This window comes from Oncorhynchus keta, chromosome 25 (assembly GCF_023373465.1).
Source record: "Oncorhynchus keta strain PuntledgeMale-10-30-2019 chromosome 25, Oket_V2, whole genome shotgun sequence".
Classification (NCBI taxonomy): domain Eukaryota; kingdom Metazoa; phylum Chordata; class Actinopteri; order Salmoniformes; family Salmonidae; genus Oncorhynchus; species Oncorhynchus keta.
In genome coordinates this window covers 2,546,962-2,573,117 of record NC_068445.1, presented here as the reverse complement: position 1 = coordinate 2,573,117, position 26,156 = coordinate 2,546,962, and the positions used below count along the sequence as shown (strand labels likewise).

The 26,156-nt window shown below is 43.2% G+C and overlaps 3 protein-coding genes across 8 annotated transcripts; 1 reads left to right on the top strand and 2 right to left on the bottom strand.

Annotated features, from left to right (window-relative positions):
- Positions 1 to 37: 37 nt before the first annotated feature.
- Positions 38 to 6,845, bottom strand: mblac2 (metallo-beta-lactamase domain containing 2). The gene is made up of 2 exons (XM_035735357.2): positions 6,268 to 6,845; positions 38 to 3,930 (listed from the first exon to the last, which is right to left on the bottom strand). The coding sequence occupies exons 1-2, from the start codon at positions 6,707 to 6,709 to the stop codon at positions 3,521 to 3,523; spliced, it is 852 nt and encodes a 283-aa protein (XP_035591250.1). The 5' UTR covers positions 6,710 to 6,845; the 3' UTR covers positions 38 to 3,520.
- Positions 6,410 to 19,925, top strand: polr3g (polymerase (RNA) III (DNA directed) polypeptide G). 6 transcript variants are annotated; one of them, XM_035735361.2, is made up of 8 exons: positions 6,410 to 6,549; positions 9,301 to 9,456; positions 9,840 to 9,969; positions 10,408 to 10,470; positions 15,120 to 15,179; positions 15,286 to 15,353; positions 15,613 to 15,732; positions 19,661 to 19,925. In XM_035735361.2, exons 2-8 carry the CDS (start codon positions 9,343 to 9,345, stop codon positions 19,748 to 19,750), a joined length of 645 nt encoding a protein of 214 aa, XP_035591254.1. In that variant the 5' UTR covers positions 6,410 to 6,549; positions 9,301 to 9,342; the 3' UTR covers positions 19,751 to 19,925. The 6 variants fall into 6 exon arrangements, with proteins under 6 accessions (XP_035591254.1, XP_035591253.1, XP_052334451.1 ...); XM_035735360.2 differs by lacking the exon at positions 6,410 to 6,549 and adding an exon at positions 6,905 to 7,027; XM_052478491.1 differs by lacking the exon at positions 6,410 to 6,549 and adding an exon at positions 7,346 to 7,399.
- A 118-nt stretch (positions 19,926 to 20,043) lies between these two features.
- On the bottom strand, positions 20,044 to 24,168 carry LOC118358010 (lysM and putative peptidoglycan-binding domain-containing protein 3-like). Its single transcript, XM_035735356.2, has 3 exons — positions 24,010 to 24,168; positions 21,593 to 21,856; positions 20,044 to 21,452 (listed from the first exon to the last, which is right to left on the bottom strand). Exons 2-3 carry the CDS (start codon positions 21,848 to 21,850, stop codon positions 20,772 to 20,774), a joined length of 939 nt encoding a protein of 312 aa, XP_035591249.1. The 5' UTR covers positions 21,851 to 21,856; positions 24,010 to 24,168; the 3' UTR covers positions 20,044 to 20,771.
- Positions 24,169 to 26,156: the final 1,988 nt, after the last annotated feature.

The following is a 26,156-nucleotide window of genomic DNA, read 5'->3' as shown; positions in this document are numbered from 1 at the left end:
GCTTTTTGTCAATGTTGAACAGAAAGGCCCACACACTGAATATGCTCCCAATTACCACTTTTATTGACAACGTTTCGATCCACAAGAATCTTTGTCAGGTCAAATGGACTATGTGCTGACATACTCAAATAGATACACATTTCACCCCATATGACCATTCAACACATGGGCCCGTTTCTGACCTGAGGTAAGCACGTGTATGGAACCTTATTCAATTTTCTGTGCTCTTTTCTCTCTGCGTATTCTGACCTTGAACTTAAGCATGAGAATAGCATGCTATTCACCTATTAGTTAGAGGTGGAGACGAATAAATGAAGGTGTGGCCACAGACGCTGTATTCTGACTGACATAATTCCATCACCTTTACGTTATAGTAAACCATGAGTAAGTTCTAGTGAATCTACCAGTTCCAAGTGGAAAAAGCATTAACTTTTCCCCCCTGATAGATAACGTCAATCTCCATGCACTGTAATTTACAACTTCATAAGAGCTAAGTAAATGAGTAATCTGTTTGATTAAGGGAATTGTGAAAATATATATATTTACCTTCTAATGTCTGGAGACAAATGTGAAACCAGTCATATGGAAGCATATCAACATGTGAAGTTTATAAAATGCTGTGCTATTATGCAGAATTGAAATTGTATGGCCCTTTTAACTTAACCTTACATTATCGTTCCATTTAATTACCTTGTTTCCTTTACCTCAAATCACTTATGCATAATCAGAACTGGAAATAAAAGATGTTGTGATGCAGGCAAAGGATTAATAACAAATCGGGCCAAGTTAGACAGACACTTTGTTTTTTAAATTATTTTTTTTAACCTTTATTTAACTAGGCAAGTCAGTTAATTAAGAACAAATTCTTATTTACAATGATGGCCTCCCCCGTTAAACTCTTGTCAGTTGACCCAAAATGTATGCAGACATAGTACATGCCAACGCAGTGTTCTGTTTCATAGTTTAGGGACTGAATGAATATTTTATCCATTTAAAGTTGAAAACTGCTGTAGCGTATTTCAGCTATCCAGACAATGTACTGCGAGAGCCATTGGTGACCCAGTTATCCTTGTCATTCTCTGCACACAGGATCCAAGCATGCGTGCCAATTCTCCACCCGTCTCCCACACTGTGCACTTCCAGTCATGAATTTAAAATCATTGGATTAGTCAAATCATTCGCTAGAGGGATCTTCAGAATTGGTATTTGCAGCCAAACTATCACATGAATCTTTCAATGGGAATTTGTGCTGTTGAAAATGTCCTTTTCCTCAGTGTTGAAAGTAAAAGAAAAAAGCAACAGTAACTGGAATGTCTCATTTCAGGAATGTGCTAATACTTGTGATGGCTTTATGCAGTGTTACAAAATATATAGTCTCGTCCACCAGCCGCCTTTCTCTCTGTTAGCCTGGGGACGAGGTTACAAAGATATAGACGGTCATGCTCTGTCTGTGTGAATGTGTCTCTCTCTCTCTCTCTCTTTCTGTCTGTGTTGAGGTCAGTAGGTGGTGTGCTGCCTGTCACCTTATTTCCCCTATGGCAGTGTTACTCATCTCTGATCCAAGAGCCTCCTTAAGGTTGAATATTTGACTCGACAACTAACCATCTAGCTCTTCATTAGTTATTCCGGCTGGGCAAATACAAAAATATGCAACTGAGTTCTGGGGTAGAGAAACACCGCCATAAGAGATGCTGCCTAACGTGAAAGCACATTCCAACAATCACACAACTTATTCTTAATATTATATTAAAATATATATACACTGCTCAAAAAAATAAAGGGAACACTTAAACACAACGTAGCTCCAAGTCAATCACACTTCTGTGAAATCAAACTGTCCACTTAGGAAGCAACACTGATTGACAATAAATTTCACATGCTGTTGTGCAAATGGAATAGACAACAGGTGGAAATTATAGGCAATTCGCAAGACACCCCGAATAAAGGAATGGTTCTGCAGGTGCTGACCACAGACCAATTCTCAGTTCCTATGCTTCCTGGCTGATGTTTTGGTCACTTTTGAATGCTGGCGATGCTTTCACTCTAGTGGAAGCATGAGACTGAGTCTACAACCCACACAAGTGGCTCAGGTAATGCAGCTCATCCAGGATGGCACATCAATGTGAGCTGTGGCAAGACGGTTTGCTGTGTCTGTCAGCGTAGTGTCCAGAGCATGGAGGCGCTACCAGGAGACAGGCCATCAGGAGACGTGGAGGCCGTAGGAGGGAAGCAACCCAGCAGCAGGACCGCTACCTCCGCCTTTGTGCAAGGAGGAGCAGGAGGAGCACTGCCAGAGCCCTGCAAAATGACCTCCAGCAGGCCACAAATGTGCATGTGTCTGCTCAAACGGTCAGAAACAGACTCCATGAGGGTGGTATGAGGGCCCGACATCCACAGGTGGGGGTTGTGCTTTACAGCCCAACACCGTGCAGGACGTTTGGAATTTGCCAGAGAACACCAAGATTGGCAAATTCGGCACTGGCGCCCTGTGCTCTTCACAGATGAAAGCAGGTTCACACTGAGCACGTGACAGAGTCTGGAGACGCCGTGGAGAACGTTCTGCTGCCTGCAACATCCTCCAGCATGACCGGTTTGGTGGTGGGTCAGTCATGGTCTGGGGTGGCATTTCTTTGGGGGGCCACACTCCATGTGCTCGCCAGAGGTAGCCTGACTGCCATTAGGTACTGAGATGAGATCCCCTTGTGAGACCATATGCTGGTGCGGTTGGCCCTAATGCGAGACAATGCTAGACCTCATGTGGCTGGAGTGTGTCAGCAGTTCCTGCAAGAGGAAGGTATTGATGCTATGGACTGGCCCGCCCGTTCCCCAGACCTGAATCCAATTGAGCACATCTGGGACATCATGTCTCGCTCCATCCACCAACGCCACATTGCACCACAGACTGTCCAGTTGGCGGATGCGTTAGTCCAGGTCTGGGAGGAGATCCCTCATGAGACACCTCATCAGGAGCATGCCCAGGCATTTTAGGGAGGTCATACAGGCACGTGGAGGCCACACACACTACTGAGCCTAATTTTGACTTGTTTTAAGGACATTACATAAAAGTTGGATCTGCCTGTAGTGTGGTTTTCCACTTTAATTTTGAGTGTTTGACTTTTTTGACTCCAAATCCAGACCTCCATGGGTTGATACATTTTATTTCCATTGATAATTTGTGTGTGATTTTGTTGTCAGCACATTCAACTATGTAAAGTAAAAAGTATTTAATAAGAATATTTCATTCATTCAGATCTATGATGTGTTATTTTAGTGTTCCCTTTATTTTTTTGAGCAGTATATATATTCATTTTCCAGTCTTGAATGCATCCCATAATGATGGGAATCTTGATTTTCTGTCAATCATTGCCTGATGTAAAGCGTGGGGGCATTTTAATTAATGATGTAAAATAACATACATTGGATCACAGCAGTTTCTGATTGACAGTACAAAGAATTCCTGATCATTGAGGGGGTAAATTACCTCCCGCATATCCCCAGTCTACCTGTGCGACTCTAAATGCTAGCCTGTCCCTTGGCTAGCAGATGCCCCGCCCCGTGTGTTGGAGGCCCGTAACGCCAATCCAGCCAAGGTCCTCCAGGCGAACGTGGAGAAGCGTGCCGGGCAGGTGCCAGCTTTGTCGATGTACCCCGAGGCGATGCGGTGGAGCTGCTTCGCGCCAAATGTGTGATAGTGTCCCGGCATTACCTGGTCCACCTGCTCGCTGTCCACCAGCCCCACCAGGCGCTCACAGCTGCTGATGTAGTCGCTGACCTGGCTAGTGGGCAGCCAGTCGATCATGGCTCCGTCGTAGACCACGTCCCCGCTGAACAGCAGCTTGTTGTCGCCATCGTGCAAGCAGATGCTGCCCCGGGAGTGGCCGGGCATGTGCAGCACCGTCAGCTGCCTGTCACCCAGGTTGATGACATCACCTGAGGGAGAATGAGGAGAGAAAGGTGGGGAAAACAGACACATTGAGCAATAAGATATTCCAACTGCATTGCAGCACTGACGCAGCAGAAGTGTATTGACCAGTGCTTAGATTACACAGGGATCGGATGCTGGCTGGGGGAGTTTGAGCCAACTTTTTTAAGTGTGCGGCAATGCGTGAAAATGTGACAAGACGGACCAAAGATCTGCCATAATTAAGAATATGGATCAGGAGTGTGTGTGTGTCTTCAAAGCAAGAATGTAACTTGTGTTGTGGTCTGATCTCTTTGGATGGGATTGAATATGTGTACATTCTCCCTTTCAGGCTCTGTCGTAATTCAGTATGGCCGGGTCTCGTCTGCTGTATTTCCTTGGCTAAAATAAAATCCATCAAAGTCATCAAATAGCATATACAGTGCCTTCAGAAAGTATTCACACCCCTTGACTTTTTCCACATTTTGTAGTATTACAATGTGGGATTACATTATTTTTAAATTATTCATGGAAAATAAAACATAAGTATTCAACCCCCTGAGTCAATACATGTTAATATCACTTTTGGCAGTGATTACAGCTGTGAGTATTTGAGTAAGTCTCTAAGAGTTTTGCAAACCTGGATTGTACAATATTTACCCATTATTATTTTTTTCATTCTTCAAGCTCTACCAAGTTGGTTATTGATCATTGCTAGACAGCCATTTTCAAGGCAAAACTGTAACTAGGACACTCAGGAACATTCAATGTCGTCTCGGTAAGTAACCCCAGTGTATATTTGGCCTTGCGTTTTAGGTTATTGTCCTGCTGAAAGGTGGATTTGTCTCCCAGTGTCTGTTGGAAATCACACTGAACCAGATTTTCCTCTAGGGCTTTGCCTGTGCTGAGCTCTATTCCGTTTCTATTTTTTTTTTTTTAAACAACTCCCTAGTCCTTGCCAATGACAAGTATATCCATAACATGATTGCAGCCATCACCATGCTTGAAAATATGAAAAGTGGCACCCAGTTATGTGTTGTGTTGGATTTGCCCCAAACATAATGCTTTATATTCAGGACAAAAAGTACATTTATTTTCCATTTTTTTTGCAGTATTACTTCAAGCTTATTGCAAACAGGATGCATGTTTTGGAATATTTTTAGTCAGTACAGGCTTCCTTCTTTTCACTATGTCATTTAGGTTAGTAATTGTGTAGTAACTGCAATATTGTTGATCCATCCTCAGTTCTCCTAACACAGCCATTTAACTCTGTAACTCGTTTAAAATCACCATTGGCCTCATTGTGAAATCACTGAGCGGTTTCCTTCCTCTCCGTCAACTGAGTTAGGAAGGACTCCTGTATCTTTGTAGTGGCTGGGTGTATTGGTAAACCATCCACATTGTAATTAATGTCTAAAGTGCTAAAAAAGGATATTCAATGTCTGTTTTTTGTTCATTTTACCCATCTACCAATAGGTGCCCTTTTTGCGAGCCATTGGAAAACCTTCCTTGCCTTTCTAACCTAGTGGTTAGAGCATTGGGCCAGTAACCGAAAAGTCACTGGTTCAAATACCTGAGCCGACAAGGTGGAAAAAATCTGCCGACGTGTCCTTGAGCAAGGCACTTAACCCTACTTTTCTCTAGGGGTACCGTACTACTATGCTGACTCTGTAAAATCAACATGTCACTGCACGTATCCAGTTCTTTCCTATGGGACCCATTATAAGGGCTATTGAGTGGTGCAGCGGTCTAAGGAACTGCATCTCAGTGCTAGAGGCATCACCACAGACCCTGGTTAAATTCCAGGCTGTATCACAACCGGCCGTGATTGGGAGTCCCATAGGACGGGCGCACATTTGGGTTTGGCCGGGGCATGCCGTCATTGTAAATAAATAAATGTGTTCTTAACTGACTTGCCGAGTAAAATAAAGGTTAAATAAAATAAGCAACAAGATTGTACAGTTCATGTAAATGAGTCAATAGACTTATTTAGGGTGTGGAACCTCACCTCAAGAATGCGCAGTCAGATTTGTAACGCTCTGACTTCTATTGAGAGTGTATGATGGAATACAAAAAAAAGGGAGGGGTAATGCAGGTGTGTGTGCGCGTGCGTGATGGGAGGTCAGTGTTGGTGCTCTGCCAAGTCTCTGCAGTATAAATTTCCCTTGGGATGCAGCCTAATGTGAAAGTGTATTCCAACGCAAAGTCTGTAACAAGGGTTGCAGACACATCCTTAAAGGGCTGTGTAATTACATTCATATTGACCATATCTTTATCGCAACATCATACAGCAAATGGTCTTCTAGATTTTTCTGTTAACAATTATGCCACCACATTGGTATCTCTATAGAATGTTTGGTTCTTACCTTCTTGTAGTATATGTGTTGGTTGTACAGCTTTGACTCTGTATTGCCTGGCCCTCCATCCCGGCCAGGGAGCCCGGACTATCTCTCTATCGGACAGCCAGGTGACCGTCTCGAAGTTGTCTCCGTTAGCAAGCGCATCGACCTCTGCACTGTGGACCCCGACCTGTTGGAACTGATGCAGACCACCTGAGTGGTCGAAGTGGGCGTGGGTGGCGATAGCCAAAAGGGGGTTCTTTCGCTGCGGGTCGTCTCCAAGCAGACCTTTGGAGTTAATGTAGTCAGGTAAGCTCCTCAAACCCAAGCCTGTGTCTATCACTACGTCTTGGTGAGATCCTCGGAGGAGCCAAATATTAGCTCTGTTTGACGATTCGAAAAACTTCTCCTGGATCCAATATAGTCCTTCCCCGAGGGATTTATGCGCGTACCAGTCCGTGGCAGACATGCCAGGTCATTCACTTGGCGACGCGTAAAAAGCTGCAGTCAATTGCCGTTGTTCTCCTACACACATGTAATATCACTGTATTTGAATGTCTAAGATTTTAATACCCAAAAATAATGGTGGCCACCGGACACACCCTTGTGGGAGGAACGCATGTTGACTGGACGGATAGATGTATGACGGCACTGTGAAAACCAAAAGCTATTGGCTAGAACACACCTACCCAATGTCGTCATATAAATAATGCCCAATGTATGCATCGCTAAGTAACAGCTGTGCGCAAAGGAGAAAGACGAGGACCTACAATTCACCGGTGGCGTGGTAATTAGGTCCTACTTTTAACTCCATGACATTCGACTATTTGATTTCACCCACACAGAACACGCTATTCTAGTTCAACCAAAAAAATAACCAACATGCAGTGGATTTCAATACACAAAATGGGCTGAATGTAGCTAGGTTTCCATCCAATTTGTGACAGCTTTTTTCATGCGAATATTCAACAATCTGCCTAAAACAATATGCGCATTTTCCCACCAGAGATTTGTTTCCATCAAACTGACTTTCGCGATTTCAAATATGTTTCAACTCTACTGATGGTTGTCATAATACCGTTGCGTTATCTAGCAAATGTGCCCACTCTGGTCTTTACACATGTGCTCTATCAGGCCAACAGCTCGCAGAACAGTGCTGGTAGGCTACATTATGAGAGTATTGTGGATCAATGATATTATTTGTATTTGTCAAACGGCAGGCAAGCATCGATGATCATGTCACCAGAAAATGACCCTCGTGCATCACCTTGCACATTCACCACCCTGTGAAATGCATCAATGTATTTCATCTGTAGCCTAAAAACTGCTTACTTTCCCGAGTCATAGTGGGAGGACCACACAACATAATCATCATCGCATGACTCCAAGTGTACTTCGATATGATGGTTATGGGTGTATCAATATTTGAGCGAAGGCGTTTCCACCACCCTTTCTCGCATAATTAATTTTACCGACACAAAAAGATCCCACCATGTCGAATGGCAATTGTCAGCATTTATAAACTTGTACCGGCATTTAATGTTTCCATCAGCCCGGGCGTTAGTTTTCTCATACATCAGGTAATTCATGGGGATGAAAGGGTTGGATCGAAACGTAGTTAGTGATGCGTTGACATCCAACCTTTTGAGTAAAGTTCATGTCGGATTTAAATTTCAAAAAATGTATTTTTGTCAGGCCTTATGGAAACAACATTTCCCGGTAAACTTTCTAAATGTCGACGAAACAAAATACGCTAGACACGTTTTTTTGTTGGTAAAAATGAATTATGATAGAAATGTCATTGGAAACGCTCTTATGCGCACATTGATATAGGCCAATAACCATCCTATCAAAGTACATTTGGAGATACCCGATGACATGTTGTGTGGTCCTCCCACTATGTGTCGGGAAAACATCCAGTTTATTGCAAATTAAAATTTATGAACTTCACAGGGTGGTGAAAGTGCAAGGTGATGAGCTTGATGCTTCTTTCCAATAAATATCGAGGGTCTTATTCTGGTGCCATGACATATCTAAGCATACCTCTGTATCCTCCTGACTGGTGGAAATTAGTTGTATTCGTTTTATTCAGTACATTTTATGTGTTGCTTGCTTTTCTAAAGTCTACCAACCTTGCTAGCTACTCGAATTTCATTGATAGCCTGAAAGGGCTTCTTGGTAACTGCAAGCAAATTACATGGTTAAAAAAAAAACGGAATAGTCCGCTGGAACCAAAAGTTAAGTACAATTATATTTCAGCTTACTCTGTCAATTGTCTGTAGGCTTTATCTTTATGCATGGGGGAATAAAATAAAACATCTAATGGAACATATAATTAAGCAAAATTTCCAAACGTTGTAGACCCATGCAGTTACTCTGCTTACCTCATGGCAAAATAAAAGTCCCCCCCAACAACTAATAGCTTTTTTGTTGTTGCAGGTATGGCACATGTGAAGCATTTTAATTTTGACATAAGCAGAGAGGAAGTGGTTCTACAAATCAAATTTTTAAAAATGGTATTGTCCCATGCTTCGTAAACAACGGGTGTCCTTTTCCAACAATGCGGGGTTAAAAAAATACAAAATAGAAATAGTGGCACCCGGAATAAAGACACGGTGAAAAACGAGTAAAAAATAACATTGCTATATACAGGCAGCATATATGTATGTGTGTATGTATATATATATATATATACACACACACACACACACACACACACACACAAGGGCTTACAAAAAGACCCACATTTGGAAAGTCTTTAATTGATTTTCTATTAATGTTTTTTTTTTTTTTTTTTTTTGCAAGCTACTTCCTAGCGATGCTAGTGTGTAAATACTAGCATTTCTAAAAGCAACTAGCTTCTTGGTAGCTAGTTATGAGGTTAGGAAATAGGTTCCCAATCTGGGCTAGCTCAAGACAACTTCATAAAATTGCTAGGTGGCTAGTAGTATTACAGCGAAACAAGCAAAAAAGTTAATATGTATAAAACATTTTTACAGGACATCTAAGGGGGCATGTGTGCATGAGAATGTGAACATCACTATGTCCTCTGTAATATAGGTCATCGCGTGTTGGAAGCAGCAGCCCACTCATAGTGCAGACATGGCTGGTGGTAAAGGTCGTGGTATAGCTGCCTTCAGCTTCAACATCGAATCCCTGGGCCTCAGCAGGGGGAATATGCCTCAGACCAGAGAGGGGCCCAACAAGCTGTATCCAGTGAGTAGTACTATACTGACTGCATTTACCGGGCTTATGGTCTCTGTTTCCTGGACCAGTAAGTGACATTGTCGTGGGAGGAATGGGCTTTATAGTACATTTACGTCATTTAGCACAGTGTTACCCAACTCCAGTCCTCCAGTACCACCAATAGCACACATTTCAGTTGGAGCCCCAGAAAAACTCATCATTCAACTGATTCTGATGATTCAACTTCTTGATGATTTGTTAAGTTGAGTCAAGTGTGCTTGTTGGGGGTTACTGGAGGACTAGAGTTGTGAGACACTGATTTAGCAGACTCTATTATCCAGGGGGACTTACAGGAGCAATTAGGGTTAAGTGCCTTGCTCAAGGGCACGTCAGCAGTTATTTTCCCCATTCAGGATGTGGAGTTCAAGCCTGTGCCCTTGAAAGAGGGAGAAGATGAGGACTACATGCTAGCCCTGAAACAGGAGATAAGGGGAACCATGAGACTACTACCCCACAACATCAAGCCTCTGGCTGGGAAAGGAGGTGAGAGCGTGCATTATCAGCAATGGTGAGTGTATCTCATCATCCATTAAAACAATGGCATGAGGTGAGGTAATGTAACACCCAGGAAATTAGCTATTTAACCATACCTTATCTGGAGACAGAGAAGCTGATCTAGGAGAGAATATTGAGTTAGAAATTCCTGGCCTGACTAAGCTTGGATTTAGAGCACATTATTTTCTGGGGTAAGATGATGTATCCATATCAAGTGCCGCCTTACCATAGCTTATTGATGTATAGCGGAAATGACTGCTTTATCTGTATGTTTGAGTTCACTTGGTCATATGCTTAATGTACTACGGGAGAAATAAGTATTTAAGAGATATTTCCAGCAGATACAAAATGTGCTTGCTGACTTAATTGAGTGTTTAGTTTGTGTGAGTATCCATGCATAACCTTTACTGTTTACATATCAAATAGATGTGGAAAGATACAAGGAGAGGTATCAGAGGCAAAACATGTTGGATGAGGAGTGGACTCCAGGTAATTGGTCAATTTGGTCATTATCAGATTAAAGTCCCCATGCAGGCTTTTTTTGAAATTGTATTTTAAAATCATCACTGTGTCTGATAAATCACGCCTTTTGCTATTGAACTGCTCAGTCTGATCGTTTTGGCGAGTTGATAGTTTAAAAATATTTACATACAGTGCTGATTGGCAGCTGGGATTTTCTAGAGCAGGGTTCTCCAAACCTGTTCCTGGAGTGCTATCGTACTACACTCCAACCCTCATCTAGCGTACCTGATTCTAATAATTAGCTAGTTTAAAAGCTGAATCAGGTTAGTTACAACTGGGAGGGTAGCGCTCCAGAGGATACATATGCAAATAAAAGATGACTGGTCATTGGTCAGAATTAGACACCTGTACTTCCGGCGCCGACAGAGATGGCCGCCTCGCTTCGCGTTCCTAGGAAACTATGCAGTTTTTTTTTTTTACGTGTTATTTCTTACATTAGTACCCCAGGTCATCTTAGGTTTCATTACATACAGTCGAGAAGAACTACTGAATATAAGATCAGCGTCAACTCACCATCAGTACGACCAAGAATATGTTTTCTGCGACGCGGATCCTGTGTTCTGCCTTACAAACAGGTCAACGGAATTGATTCCATGCAGCGACCCCAAAAAACGACTTCGTAAAAGAGGGAAATGTAGCGGTCTTCTGGTCAGACTCCGGACACGGGCACATCGTGCACCACTCCCTAGCATTCTTCTTGCCAATGTCCAGTCTCTTGACAACAAGGTTGATGAAATCCGAGCAAGGGTAGCATTCCAGAGGGACATCAGAGACTGTAACGTTCTCTGCTTCATGGAAACATGGCTCACTGGAGAGACGCTATCCGGGGCGGTGCAGCCAACGGGTTTCTCCACGCATCGTGCCGACAGAAACAAACATCTTTCTGGTAAGAAGAGTGGCGGGGGCGTATGCCTCATGACTAACGAGACATGGTGTGATGAAAGAAACATACAGGAACTCAAATCCTTCTGTTCACCTGATTTTAGAATTCCTCACAATCAAATGTAGACCGCATTATCTACCAAGAGAATTCTCTTCGATTATAATCACAGCCGTATATATCCCCCAAGCAGACACATCGATGGCTCTGAACTAACTTTATTTAACTCTTTGCAAACTGGAAACCATTTATCCGGAGGCTGCATTCATTGTAGCTGGGGATTTTAACAAAGCTAATCTGAAAACAAGACTCCCTAAATTTTATCAGCATATCGATTGCGCAACCAGGGGTGGTAAAACCTTGGATCATTGTTACTCTAACTTCCGCAACGCATATAAGGCGTTGCGGAATATAAATATAAAATTGTCTTTGTCACATACACATGGTTAGCAGATGTTAATGCGAGTGTAGCGAAATACTTGTGCTTCTAGTTCCGACAATGCAGTAATAACCAACAAGTAATCTAACTAACAATTCCAAAACTACTGTCTTATACACATTGTAAGGGGATAAAGAATATGTACATAAGGATATATGAATGAGTGATGGTACGGGGCAGCATACAGTAGATGGTATCGAGTATATACATATGAGATGAGTATGTAGACAAAGTAAACAAAGTGGCATAGTTAAAGTGGCGAGTGATACATGTATTACATAAGGATGATGTAGAGTACAGTATATACGTATGCATATGAGATTAATAATGTAGGGTAAGTAACATTATATAAGGTAGCATTGTTTAAAGTGGCTAGTGATATTTACATAATTTCCCATCAATTCCCATTATTAAAGTGGCTGGAGTTGGGTCAGTGTCAATGACAGTGTGTTGGCAGCAGCCACTCAATGTTAGTGGTGGCTGTTTAACAGTCTGATGGCCTTGAGATAGAAGCTGTTTTTCAGTCTCTCGGTCCCGGCTTTGATGCACCTGTACTGACCTCGCCTTCTGGATGATAGCGGGGTGAACAGGCAGTGGTTCGGGTGGTTGATGTCCTTGATGATCTTTATGGCCTTCCTGTAACATCGGGTGGTGTAGGTGTCCTGGAGGGCAGGTAGTTTGCCCCCGGTGATGCGTTGTGCAGACCTCACTACCCTCTGGAGAGCCTTACTGTTGAGGGCGGAGCAGTTGCCGTACCAGGCGGTGATACAGCCCGCCAGGATGCTCTCGAATGTGCATCTGTAGAAGTTTGTGAGTGCTTTTGGTGACAAGCCGAATTTCTTCAGCCTCCTGAGGTTGAAGAGGCGCTGCTGTCAGTGTGAGTGGACCAATTCAGTTTGTCTGTGATGTGTATGCCGAGGAACTTAAAACTTGCTACCCTCTCCACTACTGTTCCATCGATGTGGATAGGGGTGTTCCCTCTGCTGTTTCCTGAAGTCCACAATCATCTCCTTAGTTTTGTTGACGTTGAGTGTGAGGTTATTTTCCTGACACCACACTCCGAGGGCCCTCACCTCCTCCCTGTAGGCCGTCTCGTCGTTGTTGGTAATCAAGCCTACCACTGTTGTGTCGTCCGCAAACTTGATGATTGAGTTGGAGGCGTGCGTGGCCACGCAGTCGTGGGTGAACAGGGAGTACAGGAGAGGGCTCAGAACGCACCCTTGTGGGGCCCCGTGTTGAGGATCAGCGGGGAGGAGATGTTGTTGCCTACCCTCACCACCTGGGGGCGGCCCGTCAGGAAGTCCAGTACCCAGTTGCACAGGGCGGGGTCGAGACCCAGGGTCTCGAGCTTGATGACGAGCTTGGAGGGTACTATGGTGTTGAATGCCGAGCTGTAGTCGATGAACAGCATTCTCACATAGGTATTCCTCTTGTCCAGGTGGGTTAGGGCAGTGTGGTTGAGATTGCATCGTCTGTGGACCTATTTGGGCGGTAAGCAAATTGGAGTGGGTCTAGGGTGTCAGGTAGGGTGGAGGTGATATGGTCCTGGACTAGTCTCTCAAAGCACTTCATGATGACTGAAGTGAGTGCTACGGGGCGGTAGTCGTTTAGCTCAGTTACCTTAGCTTTCTTGGGAACAGGAACAATGGTGGCCCTCTTGAAGCATGTGGGAACAGCAGACTGGTATAGGGATTGATTGAATATGTCCGTAAACACACCGGCCAGCTGGTCTGCGCATGCACTGAGGGCGCGGCTGGGGATGCCGTCTGGGCCTGCAGCCTTGCGAGGGTTAACCCGTTTAAATGTCTTACTCACCTCGGCTGCAGTGAAGGAGAGACCGCATGTTTTCGTTGCAGGCCGTGTCAGTGGCACTGTATTGTCCTCAAAGCGGGCAAAAAAGTTATTTAGTCTGCCTGGGAGCAAGACATCTTGGTCCGTGACTGGGCTGGGTTTCTTCTTGTAGTCCGTGATTGACTGTAGACCCTGCCACATGCCTCTTGTGTCTGAGCCGTTGAATTGAGATTCCACTTTGTCTCTGTACTGACGCTTAGCTTGTTTAATAGCCTTGCGGAGGGAATAGCTGCATTGTTTATATTCGGACATGTTACCAGACACCTTGCCCTGATTAAAAGCAGTGGTTCGCGCTTTCAGTTTCACGCGAATGCTGTCATCAATCCACGGTTTCTGGTTAGGGAATGTTTTTATCGTTGCTATGGGAACGACATCTTCGACGCACGTTCCAATGAACTCGCACACCGAATCAGCGTATTCGTCAATATTTTTATCTGACGCAATACGAAACAAGACCCAGTCCACGTGATGGAAGCAGTCTTGGAGTGTGGAGTCAGCTTGGTCGGACCAGCATTGGACAGACCTCAGCTTGGGAGCCTCTTGTTTAAGTTTCTGTCTGTAGGCAGGGATCAACAAAATGGAGTCGTGGTCAGCTTTTCCGAAAGGGGGGCGGGGCAGGGCCTTATATGCGTCGCGGAAGTTAGAGTAACAATGATCCAAGGTTTTACCACCCCTGGTTGCGCAATCGATATGCTGATAAAATTTAGGGAGTCTTGTTTTCAGATTAGCTTTGTTAAAATCCCCAGCTACAATGAATGCAGCCTCCGGATAAATGGTTTCCAGTTTGCAAAGAGTTAAATAAAGTTAGTTCAGAGCCATCGATGTATCGAAGCATAGGACGTTGCAGTCTCTGATGTCCCTCTGGAATGCCACCCTTGCTCGGATTTCGTCAACCTTGTTGTCAAGAGACTGGACATTGGCAAGAAGAATGCTAGGTAGTGGTGCGCGATGTGCCCTTTTCGGAGTCTGACCAGAAGACCGCCTCGTTTCCCTCTTTTTCGGAGTCGTTTTCTTGGGTCGCTGCATGCGATCCATTCAGTTGTCCTGTTTGTAAAGGCAGAACACAGGATCCGCGTCGCGGAAAACATATTCTTGGTCGTACTGATGGTGAGTTGACGCTGATCTTCAGTAGTTCTTCTCGACTGTATGTAATGAAACCTAAGATGACGTGGGGTACTAATGTAAGAAATAACACGTAAAAAAACAAAAAACTGCATAGTTTCCTAGGAACGCGAAGCGAGGCGGCCATGTCTGTCGGCGCCGGAAGTACTGATTGGGGAGAAAAGGGGGTAAGAAAAATAAAAAATAGCTCTTGCACTAAAAGGGCATTATCAACATTTTCACAATTTCAGTGTTATTTCAACCTCATTGTAGAAATAAATATCCTAAACAAAACCTGAGTCTGATTCCCAATATTATTAACTTCTCACTTGTGTGTCATTACAGACTGGCAGCTTTTTCCAAAAGAGCTGATGCCTCAAAAGAAAAAGTTGAATGTAAAACCAGGTACTTAAAGTTTGTGTAGTGATAATCAAACATATATTTTTTTAAATTACAACTATGTCATTATGATTTTGCTAATATCTATATTTCCTAATGAACGTAATATTAGTAGGCGCAAAGAAGAAACCCATAAAGGTGTCAAGCAAAGAAAAAGCAGATGTACTCAGTAAATTAGATGTAAGTCACTTTCACCTTTTATTCCTCTCACTTCTTATAAATTGATTTATTATTTTAAAACAAGCAAACTCTGGAGGGGTTGGGACTAGTTGGGATTATCTGTACATTCAGATTTTACATTCTAATAGCCTGATAACATTGACTTGAATAATGAAATATTTACTAAATACTTAAAAATGAATATGCCCATCATGTAATGTTTTATGTGTGAAAGCTGTTTGTATGTCTGGTTAATCATACAAAATGGCTATTTCTTCAGGAACTTGAAAAGAAAGATGATGTAAAGTCAGATGAGGAGAAAGAAGAAAAGAAAACTACAGAGGAAGGAGAGGAGGAAGAAATTGAAGGAGAGGAGTTGGAGGAGGAGGAATTAGAAGAGGTAACCCCCCCCCCACACACACACACACCCGACTTCCCCTAGTTGTAATATAAAGCCAAATTTGGATCTAAATCATCCTTAGTCAACTTCTATCACACAATGTATTGTACTTCAAGTTGTTCGCTGACATACTTCCATACAATCAACTTGGTATTGAGACATCTCCGATGATAAATGACACGTGTATGTAATGTCTGAAGGTCACAATACGCAATATACACGGGACAAAAATAGAAACGGAACACGCAACAATTTCAAAAATGTTAGTTACAGTTCATATAAGGAAATCAGTCAATTGAAATAAATGAATTAGGCCCTAATCTATGCATTTCACATGACTGGGAATACAGATATGTATGTGTATCAGAGAACCAGTCCGTATCTGGTGTGACCACCATTTGCTTAATGTCACGCGACACATCTCCTTCACATAGACTTGATCAGACTGATGATTGTGGCAGGTGGAATTTTTGTCCCACTCTTCTTCAATAGCTGTGCGAAGTTGCCGGACATGGGTGGGAACTGGAACACGCTGTCGTACACATTAATCCACAGTATCCCAAACATGCACCATGGTTGACATGTCTGGTGAGCATGCAGGCCATGAAAGGATTGAGACATTTTCAGCTTCCAGGAATTGTGTACAGATCCTTGCGACATGGGGCCTTGCATTATCATGCTGAAACATGAGGTGATTGGCGGCGAATGAATAGCATGACAGTAGGCCTCGGGATCTCGCCACGGTATCTCTGTACATTCAAATTTCCATAGATAAAATGCAATTGTGTTCATTGTCCGTAGCTTATGCCTGCCCAAACCATTACCCCACCATGAGGCATTATGTTACAATGTTGACATCAGCAAACTGTTCGCCTGCACAATGCCATACACACTGTCTGCCATCTGCCCGGTACAGTTGAAACCGGGATTCATCCGTGAAAAACGCACTTCTCCAGCATGCCAGTGGCCATTGAAGGTGAGCATTTGCCCACTGAAGTCGGTTACGACACCGTTCTGCAGTTGGGTCAAGACCCTGGTGAGGACAATGAACACGCAGATGAGCTTCCCTGTGACAGTTTCTGACAGTTTGTGCAGAAATTATTAGGTTCTGCAAACCCACAGTTTTATCAGCTGTCAGGGTGGCTGGTCTCAGAAGAAGCCGGATGTGAAGTTCCTGGACTGGCGTGGTTACACAAGGTCTGCTGTTGTGTGGACGTACTGACAAAATCTCTGAAATCAACATTAAATTCTCTAGCAACAGCTCTGGTGGATATTCCTGCAGTCAGCATGCCAACTGCAAGCTCCCTCAACTTTAGACATCTGTGGCATTGTTGTTTTACAAAACTGCACATTTTAGTGGCCTTTTATTGTCCCCAGTACAACTTGTTTTAGTTTATTAATTCGACCATTTAAAAAAAAAAACAAGCACACATAAAACTTAAAAGCCATACATGCACATGAGTAAAATCATCAAGGATAACACAGTCTGGGACTTATTTCCACTGTGTCCTCTCGAGACAAGATGGCTAGGCAAGATCAGACACGGTTGAACACAGTATGGCGGCGAGATGATGATAATAAAACATAAAAACGAAGAACTTCTATCTCATTGTGGTTATATCGTAGGGTACATATAAATGGGCACAGAAGAAATCAAACTCTTTTTTTTTTTTTTTTACTTTATTTTTAAAGCTGCCAAGAGATTACGTTTTTATGGGTAGAGGCAACTCATTCCATTCTGAGGCGCCGGTATACAAGAAAGTACCTTTCCCAGCATTACTCCTGAACCTGTATACTATAAGCACACATTAGTAACACCTGATCTGGTGCAACCCTAACATGGAAAGTAATCAGTCAGATATCTGGGTGCAGAACTGTAAATATTCCTGTAAACCAAACACTGTCTAATCTGGGACACTTCAGCATCAACAAGCAGCCAGTTGAGTTCCTGAAAGCAGCTACTGCCTATGTGAGTATGTGGACTCACCTTCAGACTTTCAGCATGTTTATAGGGAAGGACAATCAACAAGCACAGCACTTACAAAAATGACTGGCTGAGAGAAATTGAAAATTAAAAGATTGTGGGGGCTGTTTTGTTAGACTTCAGTGCAGCTTTTGACATTATCAATCATAGTCTGCTGCTGGAAAAACGTATGTGTCATGGCTTTACACCCCCTGCTATATTGTGGATGAAGAGTTACCTGTCTAACAGAACACAGAGGGTGTTCTTTAATGGAAACCTCTCCAACCTAATCCAGGTAGAATCAGGATTTCCCCAGGGCAGCTGTCTAGGCCCCTTTTTTTTTTGTCTAACGACATGCCACTGCCTTTGAGTAAAGCCAGTGGTCGACCGATTATGATTTTTCAACACCGATACCGATTATTGGAGGACCAGAAAAAGCCGATTAATCTGCAGATTTGTTTTATTTATTTTTATTTGTAATAATGACAATTACAACAATACTAAATGAACTTATTTTAACTTAATATAATACATAAATAAAAATCAATTTAGCCTCAAATAAATGAAACATGTTCAATTTGGTTTAAATAATGCAAAAACAGTGTTGGAGAAGAAAATAAAAGTGCAATGTAAAAAAAGCTAGGTTCCTTGCTCAGAACATGAGAACAGGTGGTTCCTTTTAATATTCCCAGGTAAGAAGTTTTAGGTTGTAGTTATTATAGGACTATTTCTCTCTATACCATTTATATTTCTTATACCTTTGACTATTGGATGTTATTTTTGGCACTTTATTGCCAGTGTAACAGTATAGCTTCCGTCCCTCTCCTCGCTCCTACCTGGGCTCGAACCAGAAACACATTGACAACAGCCACCCTCGAAGCAGCGATACCCATCGCTCCACAAAAGCCGCAGCCCTTGCAGAGCAAGCTGAACAAATACTCCCAAGTCTCAGAGCGGGTGACGTTTGAAAAGCTATTAGTGCGCACCCCGCTAACTAGCTAGCCATTTCACATCAGTGACACAATTTCCCTAGTTATAAGATATTCATGTTAGCAGGCAATATTAACTAAATATGCAGGTTTAAAAATATGTACTTGTGTATTGATGTTTACGGTTAGGTACACATTGGTGCAACGACAACCGCATTTGTGAAAAAAGCACTGTTAAATCACCTGTTTGGCGAAGTAGGCTGTGATTCGATGAAAAATTAACAGGCACTGCATTGATTATATGCAACACAGGACACACTAGATAAACTAGTAATATCAACCATATGTAGTTAACTAGTGATTGTTAAGATTGATTAAGTGTAATGCTAGCTAGCAACGTACCTTGGCTTCTTGCTGCCCTCACGTAACAGGTAGTCAGTTAATCAATAGCTTGACCACACAATTTCGATCTTGATAGGGCGGCATGTAACACACCCCCAAAATCTGCTTGGTTTTGGGAAGGCAGATATCCATCTCCAGATCGATTACATTCGATCTGATGTTATAAGCAATGTCCAATCTTACCAAAGTGCACGTAATGATCATGCTGTTTAATCAGCTTCTTGATATGCCACACCTGTCAGGTGGATGGATTATCTTGGCAATGGGTAAATGGTCACTAACAGTGATGTAAACAAATTTGTCCACAAAAAGAGAAATAAGCATTTTATGCACATGGAATATTTCTGGTATCTTTTATTTCAGCTCATGAAACCAACACTTTACATGTTGCGTTTTATATTTTTGTTCAGTATAAATGTAATAGCTCAAGTACCTATGCACATGGCACCCTTACTAAAAGACTGCAGTCCAATTGCAAAATGCTGAAAATATTGCATCCAAAATAAGTGGTTTACAGTAATGTGTAACTGCAGTTATTCTGCAATTACTGTGTCCAAAATACCAGCTGACTACAGTTACATAAGGGCATTCACACAAATGGGGAATGTCACAATTAACACTTGCCTTTTTGTAGGAAAATGACTACATTGCCAGCTACTTTGAAGATGGTGATGATTTTGGTGCCGGCAGTGACGAGAACATGGATGAAGGAGCCACATATTAACCTCAACTGTATGGATGTTATCTCAAGAGCATACAGTATTTAAAAAGCCAGAAGAATGTTGACTGTCACTCTTCCAAATGCATTTCACCCTGCAAATCATTTATTGTTTACCAAATAGCTGTTGGCTATATGACTAACACTGTCATCAAGTTCACATATTTTGTTTGAACCTACATTTACAATGTGAGAATCATCAATATGTGCTTATGTGATTTGAAGTGAGTTTGAGTTTAAATACTGTAAGTGGCTCTTTTGTAAATAAGTGTATAAACAAATTAAACAAACATGCAAAGTCTGAGCATCAATAATTTATTCAAAATATACTAATTTCAGTTTTTTGTAGTGTCCCACAAGTTGAAGGCACATACTGTTTGTTACATGATTTTATGAAATGGACATGAGGAAAAGGAACTAAAATAACATTTCACTAGAATATAGCTAGCTAGTGTTTGGGAATATTGTGCATTTCCTGTTTTGTCACCATGCCCTAAATAGAAATATAGTTTTTGTGAGTCAAAATGCAGTTCTCCCTAGACAGGCAAAAAAAATATACAAGCAATGTTCAAGATTTGTAACACATTTTAGACAATACTGAAAGTATAAGACCAATATTCCTCAAATTACTGTCATTGATAAGTGGCAGCAAACTTTTCTGACCAGGAAAATAACCCTCACTTTAGACCGGGTCATTGGGATGTCCAACTGACATCAACCCATTTAAGTTGAAACCTCATATGGTAACACAGGGGTTAAGGGGTAGGGACATCCCAAGGATCCCAGATAGCACAAACCCTTTAGACAGCTACAGAAACAGTTCCAACAGCTGACAAAGGGGACAATAACAAACAGAAAAAGTGCTTTAAAAACTTTTAAAAAAACATACATACTGTATGTCCACAGAAAATGATTCCCCTCCATAATTTTCCAATGGATTCTGTTCCCCATAAAGTTACTCTCAGAGAAATTGTACCATGTAGAACTGCTCAAATATCTCCCACTCCTTAAGTGTGACTCACCCTCACTACGTTTTCTCTTTCTTGGGGCCAAGGTGGTCATCCACATCATTGTGTCCATGTGAGTCTGGTTTAGGTACGTTTCCAGCGTGAGGTCTTGAGTTGGGCCCTCCATTGATTGCCACAGGCTCAGGCATCTGGGCATTCTGCATGCCATTCGGATTGGCCAATGGCGTGGTGGTGTGATGGCTCACGTCCACCTTCATCAGCACCTCGTAATACAGCAGGTAGAACACTGGTGTGACGATGCCAACCACCACCATGATGGCCACCGCCATCCACCACCTCATGCCCCAGTCTGCCCCATGGTAGGGGTCCTTCCTGAGGATAGGCTTGAAGTCAGGCTCCCCCAGTAATAAGGGCTGCTGGAGGGTCAGGGAAGAGACCACCTCGTTCAGGCTGCTTCTGGAGGTGCCAGTGGACTTGACCAGCAGCTCAATGTCCTTGTCCTTCTCCTGCAGGAAGCTGCCCACACTGTCTGTGGACGAGGAGGAGGAGTCTGTGCAAGTCTCTGTGGAGATGGGGGGCTGGTGGATGCGTCGGTGGCCTGTGTGGGAAGCAGATTTGAGAGGAGCAGTGTTGTGGGTCTCTGTCAGCATGCTGAAACGTTTCACAGGGATCTTGATGGATCTCAGCGCAAAGAAGTCCTGCTCTGTCAACAGGTTGTTGGCCCTCTTGATGTCTGCTACCTATGATAGACAGATACATAACAAAGGAGTTGACTTTACTTACGTGTTGCAAAAAAGTAGTGAGAAGTCAAAGCTACATGCCTGGTCTGTCTGAAAGGGCTTGTCATTAGAGAGTAAGACCGGGATTAAGGTTGACTTACTGAGCAGTGGTACTGCAGGGAGAAGCTATTCAGAGTGTCCCCTTCTTTAATGTCTCGGACCAGGTGGACAATGTCGTCTGACTTCTCCCTGGAGGTGCTCCTCCGGTCCCGGCCTCGGGTGCGCAGCTCGTAGCTCTCTCCATCCTCCTCAGCAAGATCGTTCTCAGCGCTGTTCCCAAATAGGTAGGCATGTCCTCCATTGGCAGGCTGCATTGTCGTGGCTGACTGGAAACCATAGTGCTGGCTTCTCCCAGTCATTTTTCACTTCAAAGAGAGGAGCGAGACATTATTATTGAAAGCTATACAACAGCTTCAGTTACAAGTTTCAGATGCATTACCAAAGTATATTATATCAGCTTGATTTTGTAAGGTACACCTAGCTAGTTAGCCTACATTAATTTACATTCAATATAGACAAGAGCTTACATACTTCAAAACGTGCAATAGTAAATGTATCGTGCATGTGAAGCACAGAGCATTCAGTCCAACTCTTCCAGTTGAATAATCCCCATAGGGGTGATTAAAGTCCATCAGTCTTGTAGGTTTAGTCAGTGGTACTGACTGATAAGATTGATGCCTGGGAGACTGCAGTGTACTGAAGCTCCTTGTTTATATAACGTTGGCATTTGTTTCCATTTGACAATCAGAGAGGAACATAAGCTGCTGATGTGACAGCTTTTTGTCAGATAACATCTAGATAAACTTTGGCTAATGTTCAGAGGGCTAAAGCACAGAACAATGAGACATTTCACAGGACGTATAAATGTGAAGCATCCATTCTGCCTTTCCACTCACTACCAAATATGGCAGTGAGAGGAAGCCCATTGGCCGGCAGTGGGAGAAAATGGAACAAATTCTCAGTGAAACATTTAATCTCAATAGTTTTCTGTTCCCAAAACTAAAATATGTGCTGAACAGAGTGGACAAAGTTTTGTAGACTGTACCCTTTGCCAAAGTTTTTTTTATTTTTTAAATTGCGTTGTTTAGGAGTGCAAAGGCAATTTGAGTTATTGCCACTTCAAAGTAGGAGTTCCCTAACGGAAATATGCAAATGTTTAAAAGAACGAGCCAATAGGATCACGCTAGCTTGTGCTTGGTTCTGCCCACTATGACTAATTTGTTCCCATTGGAAACGACAGGCTGTGGTCTAATTTAGTTATAAAAAATCTTTGGCTAAAGTTTAAGCAGAAGTTAGCTAACTAGCTAAGTTAATAACCGTCACTACAAAATAACAATACTAAAGTAAATTCACTACCACTCATATACTGACCAAAGATAAACGCAACCATGTCAGAGACTTTGCTCATTTGGATTTCACATGACGGCACAGGTGCAGCCATGGGTGGGCATAGGCCCACCCACTAGAGAGCCAGGCCCAGTCAATTAGAATTTGTTCTTCCCTACAAAAGAGCTCTATTAAAGAAAGAAATACTCCTGAGCCTGATCCCGCAGGTGAAGAAGCCGGATTGTGGAGGGCCTGGGCTGGTGGTTGTGAGGCTGGTTGGACGTACTGCCAAATTCTCAAACTACATTGAGGCAGGTTATGGTAGAGAAATTAACATTACATTTTCTGGCAACAACTCTGGTGGACATTCCTGCAGTCAGCATGACAATTGCACGCTCCCTCTACTTGAGATATCTGTGGTGTTGTGTGACAAAACTGCACATTTTAGAGTGGCCTTTTGTCCCCAGCACAAGGTACACCTGTGTAATGATCATGCTGTTTCATCAGCTTCTTGATATCAGGTGGATAGATTATCTTGGCACTAACAGGGACGTAAACAAAGTTTGAGATAAACTTTTTGTCCGTATGGAACATTTCTGTGATATTTTATTTCAGCTCATGAAACATGGGACCAGCACTTTAAGTTACATGTTGCGTTTTTATTCAGTATTATAATGCAAATGCATAACATTTAACATTTAACGTACGTATGCATAACGTTACGGAACATGGAGGTAAACGCTAGCTAGCTCTCTGGCTAACCTTAAACTAGCTCTCTGAGAACCCAAGTGGGGTATACCCAGTTTACAGCAGTCCTCCCTAATGTCTAATAAAGTTTACCGTCTATTTGAATGGGCTATCCCATCCATATGTAAGCTAACACGTTAGCTATCTGCGGGAAAACAACTTGCTAGCTAGTTACGTACATTGTGCTCACCACACCAGTTAACTACATTAGTAAAACGCAATCAAACACTTTGTTGTCCCAACTGACTGAAGCAGCTGCCATATAGCTACGTTAGGTAGGTTTCTAGTTTGCTAGCTTTCCTGTCAAGCTAACGTAGAGCTAGCTTACCTAACATCTGTACCCTAAGTGTCTTAGCTATCTATAGTGCATTCGCGATTATTGTTGCTGGAACAAGTCCGTGTTCATTTTTTGCAAATTATAAGCGAAGAAACACCCAGACTTTACCTGAAAACATGAGCACTTTTCCGTCGACGACCTAAGCCACATCCATTCTTCCCCCGGTTTACTGGCGTTCGTTTGTTTAGCTACGCCACGTCAACAGAATACTAACGTGATGACGTCCGTGGATAGGAACTCCAATTCTTGCATTGACCATTCGATGTTGTCCCTAGTTACCAAATCCACAAAGTCATCCAATCAAATTTTATTTGTCACATACACATGTTTAGCAGATGTTAATGCGGAAGTAGCGAAATGCTTGTGCTTCTAGTTCCGACAATGCAGTAATAACCAACAAGTAATCTAGCTAACAATTCCAAAACTACTACCTTATACACATAAGTGTAAAGGGATAAAGAATATGTACATAAAGATATATGAATTGAGTGATGGTACAGAGCGGCATAGCCAAGATGCAGTAGATGGTATCGAGTACAGTATATACATATGAGATGAGATAAATAATGTAGGGTATGTAAACATTATATTAAGTAGCATTGTTTAAAGTGGCTAGTGATATATTTTACATCAATTCCCATCTATTCCCATTATTAAAGTGGCTGGAGTTGAGTCAGTGTGTTGGCAGCAGCCACTCAATGTTAGTGGTGGCTGTTTAACAGTCTGATGGCCTTGAGATAGGAGCTGTTTTTCAGTCTCTCGGTCCCAGCTTTGATGCACCTGTACTGACCTCGCCTTCTGGATGATAGCGGGGTGAACAGGCAGTGGCTCGGGTGGTTGTTGTCCTTGATGATCTGTATGGCCTTCCTGTGACATCGGGTGGTGTAGGTATCCTGGAGGGCAGGTAGTTTGCCCCCGGTGATGCGTTGTGCAGACCTCACTACCCTCTGGAGAGCCTTACGGTTGTGGGCGGAGCAGTTGCCGTACCAGGCGGTGATACAGCCTGACAGGATTTACATTACATTTAAGTCATTTAGCAGACGCTCTTATCCAGAGCGACTTACAAATTGGTGCATTCACCTTATGACATCCAGTGGAACAGCCACTTTACAATAGTGCATCTAAATCTTTTAAGGGGAGGGGGGGGGTGAGAAGGATTACTTTATCCTATCCTAGGTATTCCTTAAAGAGGTGGGGTTTCAGGTGTCTCCGGAAGGTGGTGATTGACTCCGCTGTCCTGGCGTCGTGAGGGAGTTTGTTCCACCATTGGGGGGCCAGAGCAGCGAACAGTTTTGACTGGGCTGAGCGGGAACTGTACTTCCTCAGTGGTAGGGAGGCGAGCAGGCCAGAGGTGGATGAACGCAGTGCCCTTGTTTGGGTGTAGGGCCTGATCAGAGCCTGGAGGTACTGAGGTGCCGTTCCCCTCACAGCTCCGTAGGCAAGCACCATGGTCTTGTAGCGGATGCGAGCTTCAACTGGAAGCCAGTGGAGAGAGCGGAGGAGCGGGGTGACGTGAGAGAACTTGGGAAGGTTGAACACCAGACGGGCTGCGGCGTTCTGGATGAGTTGTAGGGTTTAATGGCACAGGCAGGGAGCCCAGCCAACAGCGAGTTGCAGTAATCCAGACGGGAGATGACAAGTGCCTGGATTAGGACCTGCGCCGCTTCCTGTGTGAGGCAGGGTCGTACTCTGCGGATGTTGTAGAGCATGAACCTACAGGAACGGGCCACCGCCTTGATGTTAGTTGAGAACGACAGGGTGTTGTCCAGGATCACGCCAAGGTTCTTAGCGCTCTGGGAGGAGGACACAATGGAGTTGTCAACCGTGATGGCGAGATCATGGAACGGGCAGTCCTTCCCGGGAGGAAGAGCAGCTCCGTCTTGCCGAGGTTCAGCTTGAGGTGGTGATCCGTCATCCACACTGATATGTCTGCCAGACATGCAGAGATGTGATTTGCCACCTGGTCATCAGAAGGGGGAAAGGAGAAGATTAATTGTGTGTCGTCTGCATAGCAATGATAGGAGAGACCATGTGAGGTTATGACAGAGCCAAGTGACTTGGTGTATAGCGAGAATAGGAGAGGGCCTAGAACAGAGCCCTGGGGGACACCAGTGGTGAGAGCGCGTGGTGAGGAGACAGATTCTCGCTATATGCTCGAGGATGCTCTCGATTGTGCATCTGTCTTCTTAAAAAGTTATTTTAAACCTAACCCTAACCTTAACTGTAACCTAAACCACACTGATAACCTTATGCCT